This window comes from Cnephaeus nilssonii (genome assembly GCF_951640355.1).
Source record: "Cnephaeus nilssonii genome assembly, chromosome: 6".
NCBI lineage: Eukaryota > Metazoa > Chordata > Mammalia > Chiroptera > Vespertilionidae > Cnephaeus > Cnephaeus nilssonii.
The window spans coordinates 47,379,671-47,400,660 of NC_137077.1; the positions used below are offsets into that span (position 1 = coordinate 47,379,671).

The window sequence follows — 20,990 nt, forward strand, 5'->3', positions numbered from 1 at the left end:
GCTTTATAGTATTCTTGAAGTCAGGTAACATCAGTTCTTCAACATCGTTCTCCTTCAATATTGTGTTAGCTATTCTGGATCTTTTGTCTTTCCATATTAACTTGAAAACCAGTTTGTCAATATCCACAAAATAAATTACTGGGGATTTTGATTGGGATTGCTTTTAATATATATTAAATATACTCGAGACCCGATACATGGATTCATGCAAATGGTGGGGTTCCTCGGCCTGGCCTGCAGGGATCGGGCCGAAACCGGCTCTCCGACATCCCCCGAGGGGTCCCGGATTGTGAGAGGGTGGTTCTTGGGTGACGCACACTGGAATCCACACCGGCTCCTTCCTTTCTGGCTCCCGGTGACGCACCCGAGACCTGCAGCTCTTGCCTCGAGCGTCTGCCCCCTGGTGGTCAGTGCGCGTCATAGCTACCGGTCGTCTGCCCCCTGGTGGTCATTGTGCATCATAGCTACTGATCGAACGGTCAGATGGTTGCTTAGGTTTTTAAATAGCTGGTGTGTGTGTGTGTGTGTGTGTGTGTAATTTCAGAGAGGAAGAAAGAGAGAAACATCAGTGATGAGAGAGAATCATTAATTGGTTGGCTCCTGCACGCCCCATACTGGGGATCAAGCCCACAACCGGGGCATGTGCCCTGACCAGGAATCAGTGAGCTCCTAATTCATAGGTCAGTGCTCAATCATAAACCACACCAGCTGGGTTTGGGATTGCTTTTAATCTACATACCAAGTTGGTAAGAACTGACATCTTGATAATATTGAATCTTCCTATTCACAAACATAGAATGTCTTTCTGTTTATTTAGTTCTTTTCTTTCTTCAGAGTTTTGTAGTTTTCCTCATATAGGTCTTATGCATACTTTGTTAGATTTATACCCAAGTATTTTTGGGGTGTTAAAGTAAATGGTATTGTGTTTTTTATTTTAAATTCCACATATTCATTGCTGTTACAGTGATGGACTTTTGTATATTAACCTTGTATCCTGCAAAGTTGATATAATCATTATTCGTTCCAGAAGTTTTAAATAACATTTATTTTTTAAGTTTATTATTGACATTTAAAAAATTTGTGTGTGTGTGTTTTTTTTTTTGTTTTGTTTTGTTTTACTTTTAGAGAGAGAGGAAGGAAGAGGGAGAGAGAGAGAGAGAAACATCAATCCGCCCCCACCGGGGATCGAGCCTGGGCATGTGCCCTGACTGGGAATCTAACTGGTGACCTCTTGGTGCACAGGATGATGCTCAATCAGTGAGTCATACCAGCCGGGCTATTGAAATTTTAAGCTTATCAAAAATAGAATAGTATGGCCCTGACCAGTTAGTCTCAGTGGATAGAGCGTCGGCCTGCAGACTGAAGGGTCCCAGGTTTGATTCTGGTCAAGGGCATGTACCTTGGTTGCGGGCACATCCCCAGTAGGAGGTGTGCAGGAGGCAGCTGATCGATGTTTCTCTCTCATCGATGTTTCTAACTCTCTATCCCTCTCCCTTCCTCTCTATCCCTCTCCCTTCCTCTCTATCCCTCTCCCTTCCTCTCTGTAAAAAATCAATAAAATATATTTTAAAAAAATAGAATAGTATGGTGCACTCACCAATAACCATAATTCAGGTCCAATAATTAACAACACATGGCCAATCTTTTTTGTGCATACTTTAACCCCCAGTGGATTATTGTTATTATTATTTTTGTTTGTTTGTAAATCCTCATCCGAGGATATCCCTCTATTTATTTTTAGGGAGAGTTGAAGAGAAAGGGAAAGACAGAGAGAAACATTGATGTGAGAGAAATACATCAATTGGTTGCCTCCTGCATGAGCCCCGACCAGGGCCCAAGCTGGAGAGGAACCTGCAACCAAGGTACGTGCCTTTGACTAGAATCAAACCCAGGGCTCTTTGGTCCTCAGGCCGACGCTCTATCCAACTGAGCCAAACGGGCTAGGGCTATTATTATTTTTAATGTTCAAGGATCTCTGAACTTTTTTATTGGCCTTCTGCCCTCCTCACCCCTCCCACCCCCCGCCAAGGAGTACCCCAGAACTTTGGTGTCATTGACCTTAGATACCACTTTGCTGTCCACAGTCCTACGGCTGGTGGTCTTTTGAATGGATTGCATGGAGTTGCTGTTGTCCAGGCCATCACCAAGATGGAAGTCCTCCCCTTCTTCCAGCAGGCAGTGGTAGGTGGCGATCTCAGCTTCCAGCTTGACCTTGATGTTCAGCAGGGCCTTGTACTCTTGGACCTGGCACTTTTCCTCTGCCCAGGTCTGGGCCAGCTTTGACTCCAGCTGCAGCAGGATCCCATTGAGCTGCTCCATCTGCATGGCATAGCGCATCTCCACCTCCCACAGGCTGTTCTCCAAGCTGGCCTTCAGATTTTTCATGGAGTCCAAGTTGATCTCCAAGGACTGGACTGTACATCTCAGCCCCATGAGTGTTATCTCAGGAGCTCCTATCTCAGCAGTCTGTGAGGTGCTCTCCTCTGTGACCAATAATTGTCTAGCTGGGTCCAGTACTTGTCTAGCTCCCCTCCTTTCCTCAGAGTCAGCTCGTCATACTGGGCCCAGATGTCCGCCATGATCTTGCTGAGGTCCTGAGATTTGCGGGCATCCAACTTCCCGGTCAACACAGAGTTGGCAGTCTGATTTGGTAGAATATTTACTTCCGTGCTTCTTCTTCATGAAGAGCAGGTCCTCCTTGAAAGCCTTGCTCTCTATCACCAGCTGCAGCCGAGTGATATTGATGTCATCAGTGACCTTATCGAGGCCATTGATGTCACTCTCCATAGACTAGCGCATGACCAGCTCTGTCTCATACTTGACTCTGAAGTCAGCAGCAGCAGGACAGGCATCATCAGTCAGCAGAACAATGTGGGCTTTGTCCACAGAACTTTAAAAAAATCTGAGCCCTCAGGTCTTCAATGGTCTTTGGAAATAATGACCCCAGTCTCTGACCTGGGGTCCCTTCTTCTCCAGGTGTTCCTGAATTTGATCTCCAGTCTCCAATTATCATCCTCCAGGCTTCTCACCCTCTCGAGGTAGGAGGCCAGGCCATCATTCAGGCATTGCATAGTCTTCTCACTCTGGATGCTCCATATGCCCAATAGACCCCCAGCCATCCCTGCAGCCAGGCCCCCAGACCTTCAGCTGTCCCACACATTGGTGGAGTGGGACACAGAGATCCAGGAGCCCCTGCCACCTTCATACCTGGTAGATGCTGACTGTGCTGCTGGTTGCCCAGGCCTGGTCACTGGGCAACTGCACTGAGTCCAGGGTCCAATAGTTTGTGGAGAAGCTGGAGTGGGTGCTGAAGCTCAGGTTGTTCAGGGAGGAAGGCAAGAAGCTGAGACTGGTTCAAGCCACCCCCCAGTGGATTATTTTGAAGCAAGTTTCTGACATCATCTCAGGGAAAGACTTTTTTTTTTTTTTAATCCTCACCTGAGGATATGTTTTTACTGATTTTTTTTTTTTTTAAGAGAGAGAGAAACATCAATGTTGAAGAGATTTCAATCAGTTGCCTCCTGTATGCACCTCAACTGTGGGTTGAACCTGCAACCTAGGTATGTGCCCTAACCGGGAATTGAACCCGCAACCTTTTCGAGTACAGGATGGTGCTTGAGCCACCTGGCCATGGCTCAGGGACTTTTTAAATAGACATAAAAAGCACTAATCAGAAAGAAAAAGAATATCACTGCATTATTACATTAAAATTAAGAACTTCTGTCCATCAAAAGGCACAGTTAAGAGAATGAAAGAAGAAATTTGCATCATATTTAAAGAACAGGAAACTACTATAGACCAGTAAGAAAAAGATAATTCTGCCTTCTAACTCTGGGCAATAGTAGGCATGCCAGAAAAAAAGAATATCAAAATGGCTAATAACATGTAAAGGCACTCAGTATTTTTTGTTGTTGTTAATCCTCACCTGAGGATATTTTTTCCATTGATTTTTAGAGTGGAAGGGGTGGGGAGAGAGAGAAAAACATGGATGTGAGAGAGACACATCAATTGGTTGCCTCCCACATGTGCCCCCTATTGGGCCCGGGGATCAAACCTGCAAGCTAGGTACATGCCCTTGATTAGGAATTGAGCCCATGACCCTTTGGGTGTGAGGGCCAACATTCTAACCACTGAGCAACACCAGCCAGGGAGGCACACAGTCTCTTTAGAAATGAGTGAAATGCAAATTGAAATGATAATGGGATGTGGCTCAGTTGGTTGGAGTGTCGTCTGGTGCACCACAAGGTTGCAGGTTTGATTCCCAGTCTCATGCATACCTAAGTGTGGGCTCTATCCCTGGCCCTGCCAATCAGAACAATGTGAGAGGCAACCGATTGCTGTTTCTCTCTCACATCAATTCTTCTATCTCTCTCCTCCTCTCTCTCATTCTCCCCCCGCTTTCCCCCCTCTCTAAAACATCAATGAGCATGTCTTCGGGTGAGAATTAAAAAAAAAAAAAAAAAGATTAATAATACCAAGAGAGTATGTGGAGCAATAGAAACTTTTAAAAAACTGCTAGTGGAAGTTTAAATTGGTATTTTGAAAAATTGTTTGACATTATGTACTAAAGTTGAAGATATACATACCCTATGACTGGGTTGTATTTCTGGGTATATTTGGTAGAAAGGCATTCCCAATTATGTGAGGAGATTGTACAAGAGTATTCAAAACAGCATTATTTGTATTGGCCAGAAACTAGAAGCAACCCAGTTTCCCACTATCAGAATAAACAATGGCATAATCATACAATGAAATATTATTAAGCAAGAAAAATGAACAAATTATTTACTTATAAGAACATGCATGAATTTTACAAACAATGTTGAACAAAACAAGCCATGCATCAAAATTAAATACATGTGGAGTTAGTCCTTTTTAGACAAAAGCAAAGCTATGCCATAATACTTAGCTATGTGTTTTTAGTTGATAGCAACTATAAAGAAAGGAAGTTTAGTTACCTTTGGTGAATGGGAGGAGATAAAGGACTGGGGCACATGAGGAGACTTCTGGGGTACTAGAAATGTTTTCTTTCTTAGCCTGATTAGTAGTGTTTGGGTATTTATTTCGTGCTAAATTAGCAAGCTGAGATACTTTATGTGTGTATGCATTGTAAATGTTATATTTCACAATAAAATTGTTTAAAGAGAAGATATTTTCTTAGAACAGAATGGCCTTAAATAAGTGTGTTAAGTGTAGCGAGTTTCCTACCTTCCCAAGTATAATACTTAAAAGCTAAGGTTCACCTAGCCGGTGTGGCTCAGTTGTTGAGCATCGACCTGTGAACCAGGAGGTCACGGTTCAAGTCCTGGTCAGGGCACATGCCCGGGTTGTGAGCTCTATCCCCAGTGTGGGTCAGGCAGCCAATCAATGATTCTCTCTCATCATTGATGTTTCTATTTCTCTCCCTCTTCCTTATTCTCTGAAATCAAGAAAAATATATTCTTAAAAAAGAAAAAAAAGCTAGGGTTCACCTTGTGATAATTAAAACAACTATTTGGAAATAGAAATATTTATAATTTAAAATAGATTATTGATCCATAAGTCAATTTAAGAAAGAAGAAGCTAATAGATTTAATTCTTATTTGCATGATGTTAATGAGTGAAGAGTAAGATTTTGCAGTGCTGTGGTGATCATTTCACAGTATATACAAATATCAAATCATTATGTCGTAGTCCTGAAACTATATAATCCTAATATATAAAAACCCTGGGTCGTAACGACCAGTAATGACCGGAGGCTGACCAACCGGAAGTCAGTGCTGGCCCTGCCCCCAAGCAAGCGGTAAGGGGCAATCAGGCAGGCAGGCAAAGGGTTAAGGGTGATCAGGTAGGCAGACCAGCAGTTAGGGGTGATCAGGTAGGCAGACAGCCCCTCGCTGGGCTGGCTCCACCCCCAAGCAAGCGGATAGGGCAATCAGACAGGCAGGCAGAGTGGTTGGGATGATCAGGTAGGCAGACCAGTGGTTAGGGGTGATCAGGTAGGCAGGCAAGCGGTTAGGGGAGATCAGGTAGGCAGATGGCCCCTCACCGGGCTGGCCTCACCCCTAAGCAAGTGGTTAGGGACAAGCAGGCAGGCAGAGTGGTTAGGGGTGATCAGGTAGGCAGACCAGCGGTTAGGGGTGGTCAGGTAGGTAGGCAAGCGGTTAGGGGAGATCAGGTAGGCAGGCCAGCAGTTAGGGGTGATCAGGTAGACAGACGGCCCCTCGCTGGGCTGGCCCTGCCCCTAAGCAAGCAGTTAGGGGCAATCAGGCAGGCAAGCAGAGTGGTTAGGGGTGATCAGGTAGGCAGACAGCCCCTCGCAGGGCTGGCCCTGCCCCCCAGCAAAGAAAGAGGGAGGCCCAGGCCAGCCAAGCCATTGCACCCCAGCCTGTCGCCTGCAGAGGGAGGCCACCAGTGGCGGGGTAGGGGGGCAGCACTGCACAGATGGCAAGCAGTGGCAGCGGTGGGGCTGGGGCCAGCTGCCTGCAGCCTGGGGAAGGAAAGCCTCGATAGGCCCTGATCTCAGGCTAGGCCTAGGGACCCTACCCGAGGGGTCCTGGATTGCAGGCCGGGCTGAGGACACCCCCCCCCCCCCAGTGCATGAATTTTCGTGCACTGGGCCTCTAGTCCTATATAATAAAAGCCTAATATGCAAATAGACGAACGTGGAATGACCAGTGGAACAACCGGTCACTATGACGCACACTGACCACCAGGGGCAGATGCTTAATGCAGGAGCTGCCCCCAGCCCTGAGGCCCCAGGCCAGCCAAGGCTGGTGCCAGCGGGGGGCCCCCCAATCGCTCCGCCGGTTGCCCTGCAGAGGGAGGCGACTGGCGGTGGCAGCGGGGTGATCGGGATGGGGCCGGCTGGTGAGCGGGCCAACGCCACCCCCGATCACCCCACTGAAGCAGGCGGCGCCAGGCCAGCCAAGATGGTGCCAGCGGGGGGCGTGGGGCCCTGATCATTTCACCAGTCACCCACAGATCGGCCCTGATCGCCGGCCAGGCCTAGTGACCCTATCCACGCACGAATTTCGTGCATCGGGCCTCTAGTGTTATATAAATATTAATTATACTTAAATTAAAAAACTTGTTCATGGTTAGTTTGCTGTATGGTATAATCAGACTCAGACATTTCTGTGTCATTCTCAATGCCTAAAATAACTTTTGCCTTATTTTGTAATCCAGCAAAAACAATAATAACAAAGCCTGAAGTATTTACAGATATGTCAGTGATACTGTAAAGACATACTTTTTCCAAAATGTTCCTAATAGAGGGAAATAAATGATAAAAAGAAAACTCAATCTCAAGGGTTTCTCATATCCTTTATGAATCTTGCCTGATAATAGTATTTGCATTTTTTTTTCTTTGCTTTAAAAATTTATTTCTGATAGAGTATGCATGCTCTTCAGTCATAGGATGAGATCCTTCCTTTTTTTCCTACCAATGAAGTTAAATAAATCTTGGGCTTTCTTTAATGTAAAAATAAGAGAATTGTTAAATCATTAAATATTGTTGATGGGAATTAAAAATAACTTTCTCTGTAATGCTGAAAGGCACTTAAGCTCTAGTTCTTGGATACAAGATATGAATGTACTTGATTTGTTGGTTTAAGAGGCAATATAGCTGATGAATAGACAAGTTAAGTTGTTAAACTATTGTTTTCCCTTTTTGGTGAACTCATGATTGAAAAGATAAATACTCCCTTAATGGCTCTCTTGCCCTCTGGCTTCTTGTTGGGTTTAGCTATTGGGTAACATTGAGGCAAGGAGAAGAGTGAGGTAGGGATATTTACTTCCCCAATCTTTCCCTGAGGGGTCACTGTGGGCTTACTGTGACCTTTGACCAAAGGTTATAGCTACTGTCCTATGGCTCTTACCACATCAGATGAAACAAAGATGAAAAAGCCCTCTGTCTCTGGGTTCTAGTAATTGCTATTTCCTTATGCCTCTTCAAAACCTCAGGATAGCAATGCACATTGCTGTTATTAGCCAAGGGATAACTGTACTACATCTTGTGGTTTCCCTACTCCCTACTAGCACCTTCTAAAATAGTCTTTTTTAACAACTCTTCTCAGTTTTCCTGATTTGAGTGTGCCATTTGTTTCATGCTGGGATCCTGACTGAAATAGCTACCCTATGTATTTTTAACCATTATCCTAATTGGTATGCCAGATAAAGCCTAATAATACTGTGCTAATTTTGAGGGGATAACAACTGAAAGTGTTTGCAAAACTACTCTTGTTTTCCTTGCACTTTGTTTCATCTAAAGAAAAAAATAAAGTGTTAGATGATGTATAAGAAGCTAGTAATACTAATAGTTCATTTTAAGATAGACACTGAAATGTTGCTTTACTTTGTGTCTCCTCTTTTCCCTAAAAAAGATTGGTGGTTTGATTCTCTAATAAGATAATTGAATTCCAAGGTATTATCTCACTGCTCATTAATATGTCATTTGGCTGACCTACAGCAATTCTGAGAAGATTGCTGGATAGTATTTTGGCTATATAGGATTTTCATTGTATATACTGTGTCTCTTAAATTATTAAAGACTAGAGGCCTGGTGCATGAAATTTGTGCATGAGGGTCGTGGGGGTCCTTCAGCCCGGCCTGCATCCTCTCACAATCCGGGACCGTTGGCTCCTAACCGCTTGCCTGCCTGCCTGCTTGATCACCCCTAACCACTTTCCTGCCTGCCTGATGCCCCTAACCACTCTGCCTGCCTGATCGCCCCTAACTGCCTCTGCCTTGGCCCCCGCTGCCACGGCTTTGTCCAGAATGACATCTGGAAGGTCGTTCGACTGTCTGGTCTAATTAGCATTACACTTTTATTATTATAATTGGGGATTAATCATATGTAGTCATCTGGAAAACTCAGGCTTAAATACTGAGTTTGTGTAAGTGCAGTCTGATTTTTTTATTTGTTTACAGTCTCAAAACTGCCAGTATTACAGAGAGGTTAACTGTAAATGAATTCATGGTTCATTAGTAATTGGCAAGCATAGTTTCTCTTGGAATGACATACATTGTATTCATATCCTCTTTTCCACTTTTATTACCAAAATGCGTTATCATTTTAACTTATCAATCTTCCATAGCAACCAGGAGGTATTTGAAAACACAGGATAAAGACTGAGCTGTAAAAGAGGCTTTAATTGAAATACATCTGTTATAATAGAAAAATAATTTGGAAAATGTACTAGAATATTGCTGTATTTTTTAAAACCCTTGTCCCTTCAGGTTACTATAACAAAATAGATGGCTTATAAACACCATAAATTAATATCTCACAGTTCTAAAGGCTGGAAGTCTGAGATCAGAGTGTCAAATGATTGGGCGAGAGCCCTCTTCCCACTGGCAGACTTCTTGTGTCTTAACATGGTGGCAGGGGCTAGGGAGCTCGGTGCAGTCAGCTTTATAAGAGCACTAATCCTATCCATGAGGGCTCCACTCACGATTTATTGACCTTGCAGAGGCCCCAATCACTAATACCATCACTTTAGAATTTTGACATATGAATAGGGGAGGGGGCGCACAAACATTCAGACCATAGCAACCCCTTTTTTCAAAACTTTCCCTTTTCCTTGCTTTGTTGAAATTCTAAACCCCAAACTACTCCCAAGTATGGTGCTTGGATCAACAATGTTGATACCACCAGGGAGTAAAAATCTTAGGCCACAGGCTAACCTACTAAATCAGAATCTACATTTTAAGCTAAAATGCCCCAGATAAGTATACATATAATAATCTGAGAAACAGTCTAACCATTTCCTGGATTGCATCTCATTAGATTAAAACAAAGTTGTTAAGTGTTTAAAGTGGAGGTAATTTATTGATTACATAGTCTCAGGTAAAGAAATGGATTAAATTTGCAGATAGCCTTTTCTTTACAAGTATAGGGAAGCCAAACTCTTTTCTGTAATAAATCACATTAAACTTAAGTTTTCCCGAGTTGTGCTGGTAATGTAAATTCAAGTACATTGCTTCGTCAAGCATTAGATTGAGGAATGTATTCATGGAGTTCATAGTCTAAAAACATGATGTGTGTGGTGCACTCTAGAAAATTGAAATTACTTTCATGTGTTGTTATTGTTATTGTTAATGCCACAGGAGCTCTCATCCTCACCCACATTTTTAGATTTGTTAGTGTTAAATTTTACCTTGGGGAGCCGTTGACTTGCAACATTTATAGAGGGCCTTTTAAATTAAGATAGTTAACAAAGATAACAAGGATTATTGGACAGTTTAATATAGTTGATGTATTCAGTGTTTTTCTTAAGTTGTTACAGTTTCTATTAAAACTTTATTTCTATAATTTTAATTCAAATGTAGTTATCAGTTATCTATATAATAGAGTTTGCAAAGTACATAAGTTGTTAACTGTTTAAGGCCCTTCTATTTGGGAGATGATCACATGTCAGTTTTATATATGGTTGAATATATTTTTCCTTCTCGTTCTTTCAGATTCATCAGGGTTCATTTTTGATTTGCAGTCCAATACTGTACTGGCCCAGGGAGGAACTTTTGAAAACATGAAAGAGAAGGTATGATTAGTTACTGTATGTAGATGAGGAATTTTCTTTAAAAAAATATTTTTATTGATTTCAGGAAGGGCGAGGGAGGGAGGAAGGGAGGGAGGGAGGGAGGGAGGGAGGGAGGGAGAGAGAGAGAGAGAGAGAGAGAGAGAGAGAGAGAGAGAGAGAGAGAGAAAGAAACATCAATGATAGAGAATCATTGATTGGCCTCCTCCTGCAGAGCCTACAACCTGGGCACATGCCCTGACCAGAATCGAACCATGACCTCCTGGTTTATAGATCAACACTCAACCACTGAGTCGCTGGCTGGGCAGATCAGCAATTTTCAACCAGTGTGCTGCAAGAATTTTTAAAACATGCAGTACCTGACTATTTAGTTAGGGACACTGACCTCTTTTTCCTTAGATTATCAAGTGAAAAAAATGACAACAGCCAGCATAACAATAGTCGTCCAGTGTGAATGAATCAAAATTATACCCCATTTTATTTTTTGTCAGATTGACAAAAAATATAGTATATTTTTTGGTGTGCCGCAGAATATTAGTAATTGGTTTATGTGTGTCATGAAATGGAAAGGTTGAAAATCACTGTGTGGATAGTAAACTTGAATGTCATAATAAAACTTAGGTACTAATATAGTCAGTGGTTACACAATCTCATTAAGAAAAGTGAAACTTTAAGAACAAAACAATACCATTGTATATCATAGCATAACTACCATGAAGGTTTTGAGGAATCAGCCTGTTAAGTGCAAACATTTTTTTGCATATCTCTCTATATATTCATTCTAAATTATTTTGAAGACACCTTAATATTAATTAATATTATAATATTTATATGGCTAAGTGAATCTCATTTGGCAACTTTTAAAAAATATTTTTATTGATTTGAGAGAGGAAGGAAGAGGGAGAGACAGAAACATCAACGATGAGAGAGAATCATTGATCGGCTGCCTCCCGCACGCCCCCCACTTGGGATCGAGCCCGCAACCCAGGCAGGTGTCTTTGACCGGAATGGAACCTGGGACCCTTCAGTCTGCAGGCTGACGCTCTATCCACCGAGCCAAACTGGCTAGGGCTGGCAACATTTTTTAAGGAACAAACTGATTAGGATCTTTCCATTCACTTGAAGAGGATTCTTTTTTTTATTATTATTGTTTAAAGTATTACAAATAATAGTACATATGTCTTCTTTTTCCCTCATTCTGAAGTTCAGGAGACTTCAGAGTAAGATGAGAAATAGATCTTCCAAGTAACATTCCTTTGGAAGAAAACCAGGTGTTTTTAGTAATATAACCCTGAATGAGCTATACTGAGAAAAACATAAAACAAAAGCTTTATGTGCTCTCAAAAATATTTGTCCTATTAAAAAAAGTATATTGTTGATTATGGAGTAAGAGATATATATTATTTCAAGAATATAAACACTTCCACATTTTAAGTTACCAGAATCTTACCTTTATTGCTGAATTTGTAAATTTTGCCTAAAGTCCATTTTCTAGTGATTAGTGCTAATATTTTGTTTATCTCAAAAATGTATAATTATAAATTACCCCTCTTTGGATTATAGATTATATACCTTTCCACTTATATGGTTTTAAACCTTATCATTAATTAAGCCTGAAACAGTAAAAGTATAGAAAGATCTGAAAGCAAGTGTACTAAAAAAGACTTAGGTCCTAATACAGACTCTGCTTATTACTTGGACAAGATACCCCTTCTCATCTATAAAAGGACTTCCTTTTCAAGCAGTATTGCTGACTAGATAATTTGAAAGCGTTCATAATATAAAATACCAAGAAATATAGAATGAAAAATAATATACATAATTTTAAATGTATAGCTGAACAGAAGTTAGGAAAATCCCTCGGGGCTAAGTGTATAGAGGGAATGTGGTTTGCCAGTCTTCATAACAAATGGGTTTTACCACACGGGGCCCTAAAGCTCAAGGTTTGTCCTTGGTTAGGAATTGGAGCTGAGGTCTTATAAAAGATGAGGTCCTAAAAATATTTTACCTTCATGGAAATGGTGAACTAGAACAAATTTTCTTGTGACTTTTGAACACAGTGTTCTTACTGTACATATCTAGAGGAATATATTTAAAGGACAACAAGAATTGCAAGTAAACCTTAAATTTTATTTAATGTTTTATCAGTAGTAATACATCATAGTGTTATTAATATATTATTTTATGAATATTATAGAATAAACCAAATCAGTAAATAATTTAACATTTTTAGGAGCTAAAACTTAGTTTGGAAGAAAGAGATATATGTTTAAAAGCATGAGAAAATGCCTTTTAATATTATATTTGAATTGAAGATGTCAATAGGAACTCATGCTGTAAAAAACAAAACCTTCTAGTTCTATCCAGTGAAAGGGCCTAGAAATAAATGACTCCCCAGAAGCAGTAAACACACCTAGTTCTTAGATCTTGGTTTCTAACTACCACTCCCTACCAAAAAGAACTAGGTCATTTTAAAGAAAAAACTAATTTTAAATTGTGCAGTAAGACAAATTAAAATTATAAGGATTGAAAAGGAAGAAAAAAACCTGCTGTTATTTATAGACAATCCAGTTTACATAGAAAAACCAAGAAAGCAACAAATTGTTAGAAATAATAGGAGTTCACCAAAGCCCTGGCCGGTTTGGCTCAGTGGATAGAGTTTCCGGCCTGGGGACTCAAGGGTCCCAGGTGCGATTCCGGTCAAGGGCATGTACCTTGGTTGCGGGCACATACCCAGTAGGGAGTGTGCAGGAGGCGGCTGGTCGATGTTTCTCTCTCATCGATGTTTCTAACTCTCTATCCCTCTCCCTTTCTCTCTGTAAAAAATCAATAAAATATATTTAAAAAAAAAAAAGAGTTCACCAAGATTGCTGGATAGAAATTATTTATATATAAAACTGAAAACAAGCAATTATTGTAAATTGTATATTTTTAATATCCAAAAAATAATATACCTTGGGAATAAATCTGACAAAATTGACATACCTATCTTAAAGAACAATTTAGCATTATCTAATTTGTAGATACCCTACTATTCAGTAATTCTACTACTGGTTATATAAAAAAGAGACATTCTCTCACTGTTCACAGAAGACCTGATTTTTTTTTCTTTTCTTAAAATATGCTAAACATTGTTTTAGGCATTGAGGATTCAGCAGCAAATAAGCCTAAGAATGTTCAGCAGTTTTTATTATAGCCAAACATTGAAAACAATGTATCTATTAACCGGAGAATGAATAAATTGATTATATTAATACAATGGAAATTCTGTGTAGCAGTTAAATAACTAAGGGATGCATTTATCAACATGAAAAAACACACACACAAAAACAGTATTATATGAAAAAAGCAAATTGAATATAGACATATGATATGATAATACTTTCATAATGCAAAACAATAGTATGTATTACCTGTGGATACATACATGCATTGTAAAAGTACAAAAACATGTATTGAAATAACAAAGTTGAAGGTAGTAATTTCTGTGTCGAGGAGGGAAATGGGATTTATGAGGGACTTCATGGGAGCTTCAACTACATTGTTTTATTTTATTAAACTGGCTGTCACACAGTGAGTGTTCATTATGTTTTGTATGCCTGAAATAGTTTATAGTAATTTAAATTATCTTTATAGTGTTATACAATTAAATGAACGAAATAAAATGTTTCAAAAAATGCTGTATAAAAATCTAAGTTCTTATTGGTGGTGGTTCATTAAATTTGCTACCTTTCTCTACAGTATGCTAAAAATGAGGAAGGGTTGATGCTAAAATTAATACTTGATATCTAAATTAGACCTCCCTTTCTTTGAGTAAAATCTAGCATATACCTTCTATTTCTAGAAATGTTCTGCTTTTCTAAGTTTTGAAATTAATTTTTATGTGATTTATCACTCATCTATTAATCATTCCTAGTGAGATGGTAGTATGTACTCTAACTGACGCTAAAGAGTGATACATATTATTAAGAATGAAATGTCATTCTGTAATAGGTCTCAGTTGCCAACTGACCTACTGATGTTAAAATTTAATGACCCTGTCATCTTTTCCAGATAAATGCAGTGCGTGCAATAGTTCCCAGTAAGAGCAACAATGAAATCATCCTGGTTTTGCAGCACTTTGATAATTGTGTGGACAAAACAGTACAAGCATTTATGGAAGGTAATCCTAGTTTAGTTTTTTAATAAGTTTGTGTTTGTTCAAATAGAAGTTGCTTCAAACTTCTATAACATCCATTTAAAAACCTGGTATTTTCATAGATGATATAGTAGACCCCATGAATATAACATATCATGCCATTTAAAAAAGATATCTCATCATTGAATAGATACATCAGATTAGGTCTCCCTGTTTTTCTGCCAGTATAGAATAAACAGGTCGAAATACTATACGGTTTTTCTTATTGTCATCTGTTTTCTTTATAATGTTAGCATTTGGGTCTAGGGCAGTGGTCGGCAAACTCAGTCAACAGAGCCAAATATCAACAGAACAACGATTGAAATTACTTTTGAGAGCCAAATATTTTAAACTTAAACTATATAGGTAGGTACTTTGTTATTAACTTAATTAGGGTACTCCTAAGCTGGCCTTTGCTAAAAACATCCTCAATCTGATTGAGGCATGTGGCTCGCGAGCCGCGGTTTGCCGACCACTGGTCTAGGGTAGTGTACAGCTCTCTAAAAGAACATAGCCAAAGTGGTGTGTAATCTTCTGGAGGAGAGGGGATAGCATTCTTGGGCTGAAACCACTCATCTTTGTATTTGGTCTGAGTTATATAAAAGAATTTCAAAATGGTCAAGCTACATTAGTCTCTTCTTGGAAGAACTTACTGAGAAAATTACATGGAGAAAGGGAATCTAAATGGGCGGGTATTGCAAAAGATAAGCATGATATGATTATCTCATTACATTAGCTCAGAGACTTGAACCTTAACTTTCCTGTTACAAACTTTAGGAATTCTCTAGCATTTACAAAATGCAGAGACACCTATTCCTTCTTGACCATGCATGTGCTAGGAGAGAAAATCTGTGATTGGTTTCTCTTACAGGTAGTGCCAATGAAGTACTCAAAGAATGGACAGTAACAGGCAAGAAAAAGGTAAAAGTGAATGAAATTTAAAAGCATGATGTTGATATTATAAAAATATTTAGGCTCTGCAAAATACTTGAAAGAAAAGATTTACATAGGCATCTTCAGTTCACCTGGTTTAAAAAAGTCTTCTGTGACATTGAAATACAGCTGTGTACATAGAGTACCATACAATCTCCTCCATGTGATTTAAGACAGGAAACAGTGACACTGCCATGGTGGAGTTGCTGAGGATGTATTAATACTATGCAGGAATGAAACAAGAGAGTATGTCAAGGAAAGCAGAGCTCCACTAGAGAAAGTGATCTAGTCCAATGGTTTCAACATTATTCTTAACATAGATCAGTTAAAATAGTTTAGGTTCCTAGGTCAGACAACTGTGTTGTAATCTCTGGTATTTATGAGCTTTGACTTTAAGCCCAAAGAGGGTCTTTGCTATTATTAGTTATACAGCGGGGTCTGGTGTTCCAATTTAGAGAGGGAAAGGCACTTAGGCTGTGGAGTCGATCAGAACAGGATTTATATCCTGTTCTACTTACGGGCTTTGCAATCTGGGAGAATTGTTTAACCTTATGTGCCTTAGTTTGCTCATCTCTGAAATAGGAAAGTAATAATAATAAATACTAGTACCTAATTTCTAACATACTAGTTCTCATTTCCTTCTCCTTGTTCACTTGAAACCAAAATGCTTTCCCCAAAGGATACTAGCTGGTGTCAAAATGCTTTCCACAGCCCTAGCTTCTTTAGGAAATGCTTGAAGTATGGATTTTAATCAGGTATCTCTATGAAAGCTCTTTGGAAAATTCTTTTCCTATATCAGGTTAGTACTAGAGTTTTGAAATGCTTTCTTGATGACTCTAAATCACTTCATTAAGACATCTATTAAGTCTTGACCAAACCAGGCTTGAGAGTGACCCTTGAGAGTTTTTTCCAAGGAGAACCTAATATTACTACAGATTCCCCTGCAGCTCTCCATACCTAGAACTTTGAATATTTGCTTAACTTCTTCTTATTGCTTTCACCTAACATAAATAGCTCTGTATGCTCTGGAAACATCAGTTTATTAATTTATTGATTCAGAATAGTAAGTTATTTAGTGATGTAACATATGCTTGCAGCTGGAAAAGTATGTGTTAGAGACACATAAATTTCTTAAAATTTAGAGAAAGAAAAATGGCTTCAGTTTGGCAGTCCCAGATGCCCGAGCCCAGTCCAGTTAACTGTTGAGATTAGTTCAATAGGATATTACTATGAGCAGTTACTGGGACAGCTATTATATACATGGGACAATGATATGAAAACTTACTCAGTTCACATGAGAGAAAATATTTAAGAGAAAAAAAAGATGAGAGCTATGAAGAGGAAAAAGTTATATCTAGAGTTCCAGTAGTGTTCCTGTTAGGGTCACAAGAAGGGTTTGGGGGAAAACTGAATCAGTCATGTCAGTACAGCCTTAGGAATAGAATTAACTATTGGTAGTAGAGCTGTGATTTGTCAAAATAAAAGGTAAAGGACTTTTTTTGTTTGTTTTAATTTGACTATTTGCCTAGGTAATATATTCATGTGGCTCCAAATTCAAAGCTACAGAAATTAATACATAAACTGAAACGTCTTTATCCTATCCCTGTTCCCCAGCCATTTGGTTCCCCACCCCAGAAATAAACAGTATTATCAATTTCTTGTTTATCTTCCAGGATATTTTATGCATAGATGAGCAAATATGAATATATATAATTTATTTGACTGCTTTTTTTTTTTTTAGTACTTTATTTTGTTAATCCTCACCCGAGGATATTTTTCCATTGATTTTTAGAGAGAGTGGAAGGGAGGAGGAGAGACAAAGAGAAACATGAATGTGACAGAGACACATTGATTGGTTGCCTTCTGAGCTCGCCCCTTACTGGGCCGGGGACAAAGTACATGCCCTTAACCCGAGTCTAACCCGGGATCCTTCGGTCGGGGAGGCTGTGGCTCTATCCTGAGCCAAATCAGCTAGGGCTCTTGTTTTTAATGTAAGCATTTATAACTATAAATTTTCTCTTGGCACCGCTTTCACTGCATCCTATCAAAACTCTTCATGCCCTAGGACAGTATGTTGTACAGACGGACCCCAACTTAGAATGGTTTGACTTATGAACTTTTGACTTTGCAATGGTGGGAAAGCAGTAGCATTCAGTAGAAACCATACTTTGAATTTTTATCTTTTCCCAGGCTAGCAATATGTAGTGTGACACTTACTCATGATGCTGGACAGCTGTAGCTCCCAGTCAGCCACCTGATAATGAGTGTAAACAACCGATAGATACTCTACATTGTATTCACTGTTAGATGATTTTGCTCAACTGTAGGCTAATGTAAGTGTTCTGAGCCTGTTTAAGGCAGGCTAGGTGGGGCAACAGATTCCTGATGCTTCCTCCTCTGCCATCTTCCCAGAATCCTCTGCAGTGCAGTTTTAATTTATGTCTCTTATTACTGAGGTTGCGTTTCATTTCATATACTTATATCCTTTACCATTTTTTACTATAGAGTTGTTTTGTTTCTGTTAGAGCTCAAAATATATTTGACTCTTTGTATATAAGTTGCACATATTTTTTCACATTTTGTAATTTATCTTTTGATTTTGCTTTTGGTGTATTTACTATGCATAAATTTCTTATATTTATGTGTTTGAGTTTATTCAAAGTATTTTACATAGTTATTTTAGTTAGTAATTTCACATATACAGAAATGTGTTCAGTTTCTGGAAGAACATATGAGAAATTGGTAACATTGGTTGCCTTTGGGTAGCTAGAGTTACCTCTCTGTGTGTGGGGGGGTCTTCTCTTCCTTTTCTTTTTTTCAAATCTTTAATAATCATTAGAACAAAAAGAAGAAAAGCAAACCAAAACCTGCAGTCGAAGCAAGTAACAGTATCCTAGATTCCAGTAAATTGGTTTCTATTCAAGAGGAGCAGTCCACGCCTTCTCCAGAAAAAGGTGATATTAATGGTTACCATGTTAATGGTGCCATCAATGATACTGAGTCTGTGGACTCACTCAGTGAAGGTATGGAGACACTTTCAATAGATGCCAGAGAATTGGAGGATCCTGAGTCTTCCATGCCAGATATGCTGGACAGAACAGGTGAGTTTATTAACAGATCTTTGAAAAGTTGCATTCTTAGCCAGGGGCTTCCTGGTTGAGAAAGCAATCAAATTAAATCTAGTTAGTCTCTTACTTTTTAGTTTTTGTTACTGCTCATGTGAAAGAGTCACATTTTGTAATTATCAAAGGCCTAGAAAAACGTAATTATTTTTCATTGTCTCATTTTAATTTCAGTTTAAAGCAGTCGACTACAGAAGATGCCCTTAAGATTTTTTAAATTGTTCACTTATTAAGGAAAATTATTATAATGAATTGATGTTGATATTATTCTAAGATCCAACACAGTGAGAAATATATGATAACTGTAAATCCAGAAGTAGACTGTTGGTTTTTATAGTCTCACATTTGTTTTTTAATACAGAGTTAAGATTAGTGTTAGTTGTAAATTTACATATTTTGTATGTTTTCCTTTGTTTTATTAACCATTTTGATGAGTGTGGGGAATATCTCTTAAAGTAGTTTTTTTAATTACTTATTTGTTAATCCAGTTCTCCTTGCTCAGTTGCACTGGCTTTATAAATGTAATGGCAGTTTAAGAATTATGCTGTTCTTTCTTACGTTCTTTTATTTGCACAAGCACAAAAAGACAAAAATATAATGCCTAAAGTGACCTCAAACAAATCAAAGATAGTCAGTGGCTCCATTTTTTTTTGGAACTAGCTCTCTCGTTTTCTAACTCTGCCCTTTCTATTCCCTAAAGATTTTAAACTCTTCATGCCCTAGGACAGTATAAAGTTCTTTTTCCCTCAACATAATTTATAGAAGCTATCAGAAGTTACAAGGAAGCTATAGGTACAAGGAACAAGCTAGTCTATCTAGAGATGAGTTAGCACAGACTTCTTTTCTTCTTCATTCAGGATACTGCCTGGAGCTAAGCCAGAGAGCCTCATTCAGCTGATTTGGCTTGATTTTGTTCACAGCCATTTAAGAAAAATCATTTTTGGGGAGAGAGATTAAAAGAAATATAGTTTTGCCTAAAATATTTTTTACCTTTTTTCTTTGTGTACACTTAAGACTGCTTGATTGATTGATTCTTAAGTCTTGTCTAAAAAACACTGTTTCTTTGACAGGATCCATGCTGGAAAATGGTGTCTTTGATTTTGAGTCCAAGTCTTTGACTATGCACCCTACTCAGAATTCTCAACAAAACAGGAATGCTATCAAATCTCTCTCAAGACCGCAGTTTTCAAATCTGGGCATGGAAGATGTTCCACTCTCCTCCACCAACAAAAAGCTAGGTAAATAGGGGCTTAGCCTACCTTTTATTTATTTATTTATTTATTTATTTATTTATTTATTTATTTATTTATTTTAAATATATTTTATTGATTTTAGAGAGGAAGGGAGAGGGAGAGAGAGATAGAAACATCAATGATGAGAGAGAATCATTGATCGGCTGCCTCCTGCATGTCCCTATTGGGGATCGAGCCCACAACCGAGGCATGTGCCCTTGGCCGGAATCGAACCTGGGACCCTTCAGTCCTCAGGTCGACGCTCTATCCATTGAGCCAAACCAGCCAGGGCTTAGCCTACCTTTTAGAGAGAAAAAAAAAAATCTGTGTTTTTGGCTAAGGAGGGCAAGTTACCTCTTTGTTCCCATAGATAAGGTCTGAGAAGGTTCTGTAGGTATTCCTTTTCCAGGTGGTGACTATCCAATTCTTACTTGACTCTGTGTACACAGTTGGAGTCTAATAGTAGCTCAGATGCTATACAGTCTTGTTACAATAGTGGAGATTTTTTGTGTGTGAATGAAAATCAAACTCTACTGCAAGGATGACTTTTATGCTACCATTAATATATTTCTTTTACTTGTTTTACTGCTACATTTTTATCGTGTTTTCTTCATTTTTATCTCCTGGTTGACTCAACAGTAAAAAGCTCTGACATATTTGAAATAAATATTTTTATTTCTCTTCACAACTTAATGCTCATATTAAAACCTGTCAGACTCTAGTTTTAAACAAGGTCATTTTCTCTTAAATACTTAGTATTGACTAGTGGTAGCTTTTTGCTTTTTTAAATTTAACTATAATAGTCATTTAAATAATCAGTTAATTAAACAGATGGAGATAATAGCCCTTTTGAGTATCATGCATACACACGTGGTGGTCCACTCCACTAAACAAATGAAACAGAAATGTGAAAGACACTTGTAACCTGTACTCTTTACTGAATTATTTATTCCACATGAGCTAAATTTAATCAGTGAAGTTCTCCTTTTTCATCTTTCTAACATAA

The 20,990-nt window shown here is 38.9% G+C and overlaps 1 protein-coding gene and 1 pseudogene across 4 annotated transcripts in view; one reads left to right on the top strand and one right to left on the bottom strand.

Annotated features, from left to right (window-relative positions):
• Positions 1–20,990, top strand: part of SPATS2 (spermatogenesis associated serine rich 2) — a 101,002-nt gene that overhangs the window by 41,919 nt on the left and 38,093 nt on the right. For 2 of the 3 annotated variants that reach the window (XM_079773441.1, XM_079773440.1), the window contains 5 exons: positions 10,444–10,523; positions 14,574–14,682; positions 15,569–15,618; positions 18,470–18,731; positions 19,823–19,990. In XM_079773441.1, the coding sequence (XP_079629567.1) occupies positions 10,444–10,523; positions 14,574–14,682; positions 15,569–15,618; positions 18,470–18,731; positions 19,823–19,990 (669 nt within the window). The remainder of the gene's footprint in view (positions 1–10,443; positions 10,524–14,573; positions 14,683–15,568; positions 15,619–18,469; positions 18,732–19,822; positions 19,991–20,990) is intronic. The other variant, XM_079773442.1, reaches the window with a different exon arrangement.
• LOC307101826 (keratin, type I cytoskeletal 18-like) lies at positions 1,440–4,859 on the bottom strand (annotated as a pseudogene). The gene has a single exon. The product of its transcript is annotated as a keratin, type I cytoskeletal 18-like (transcript).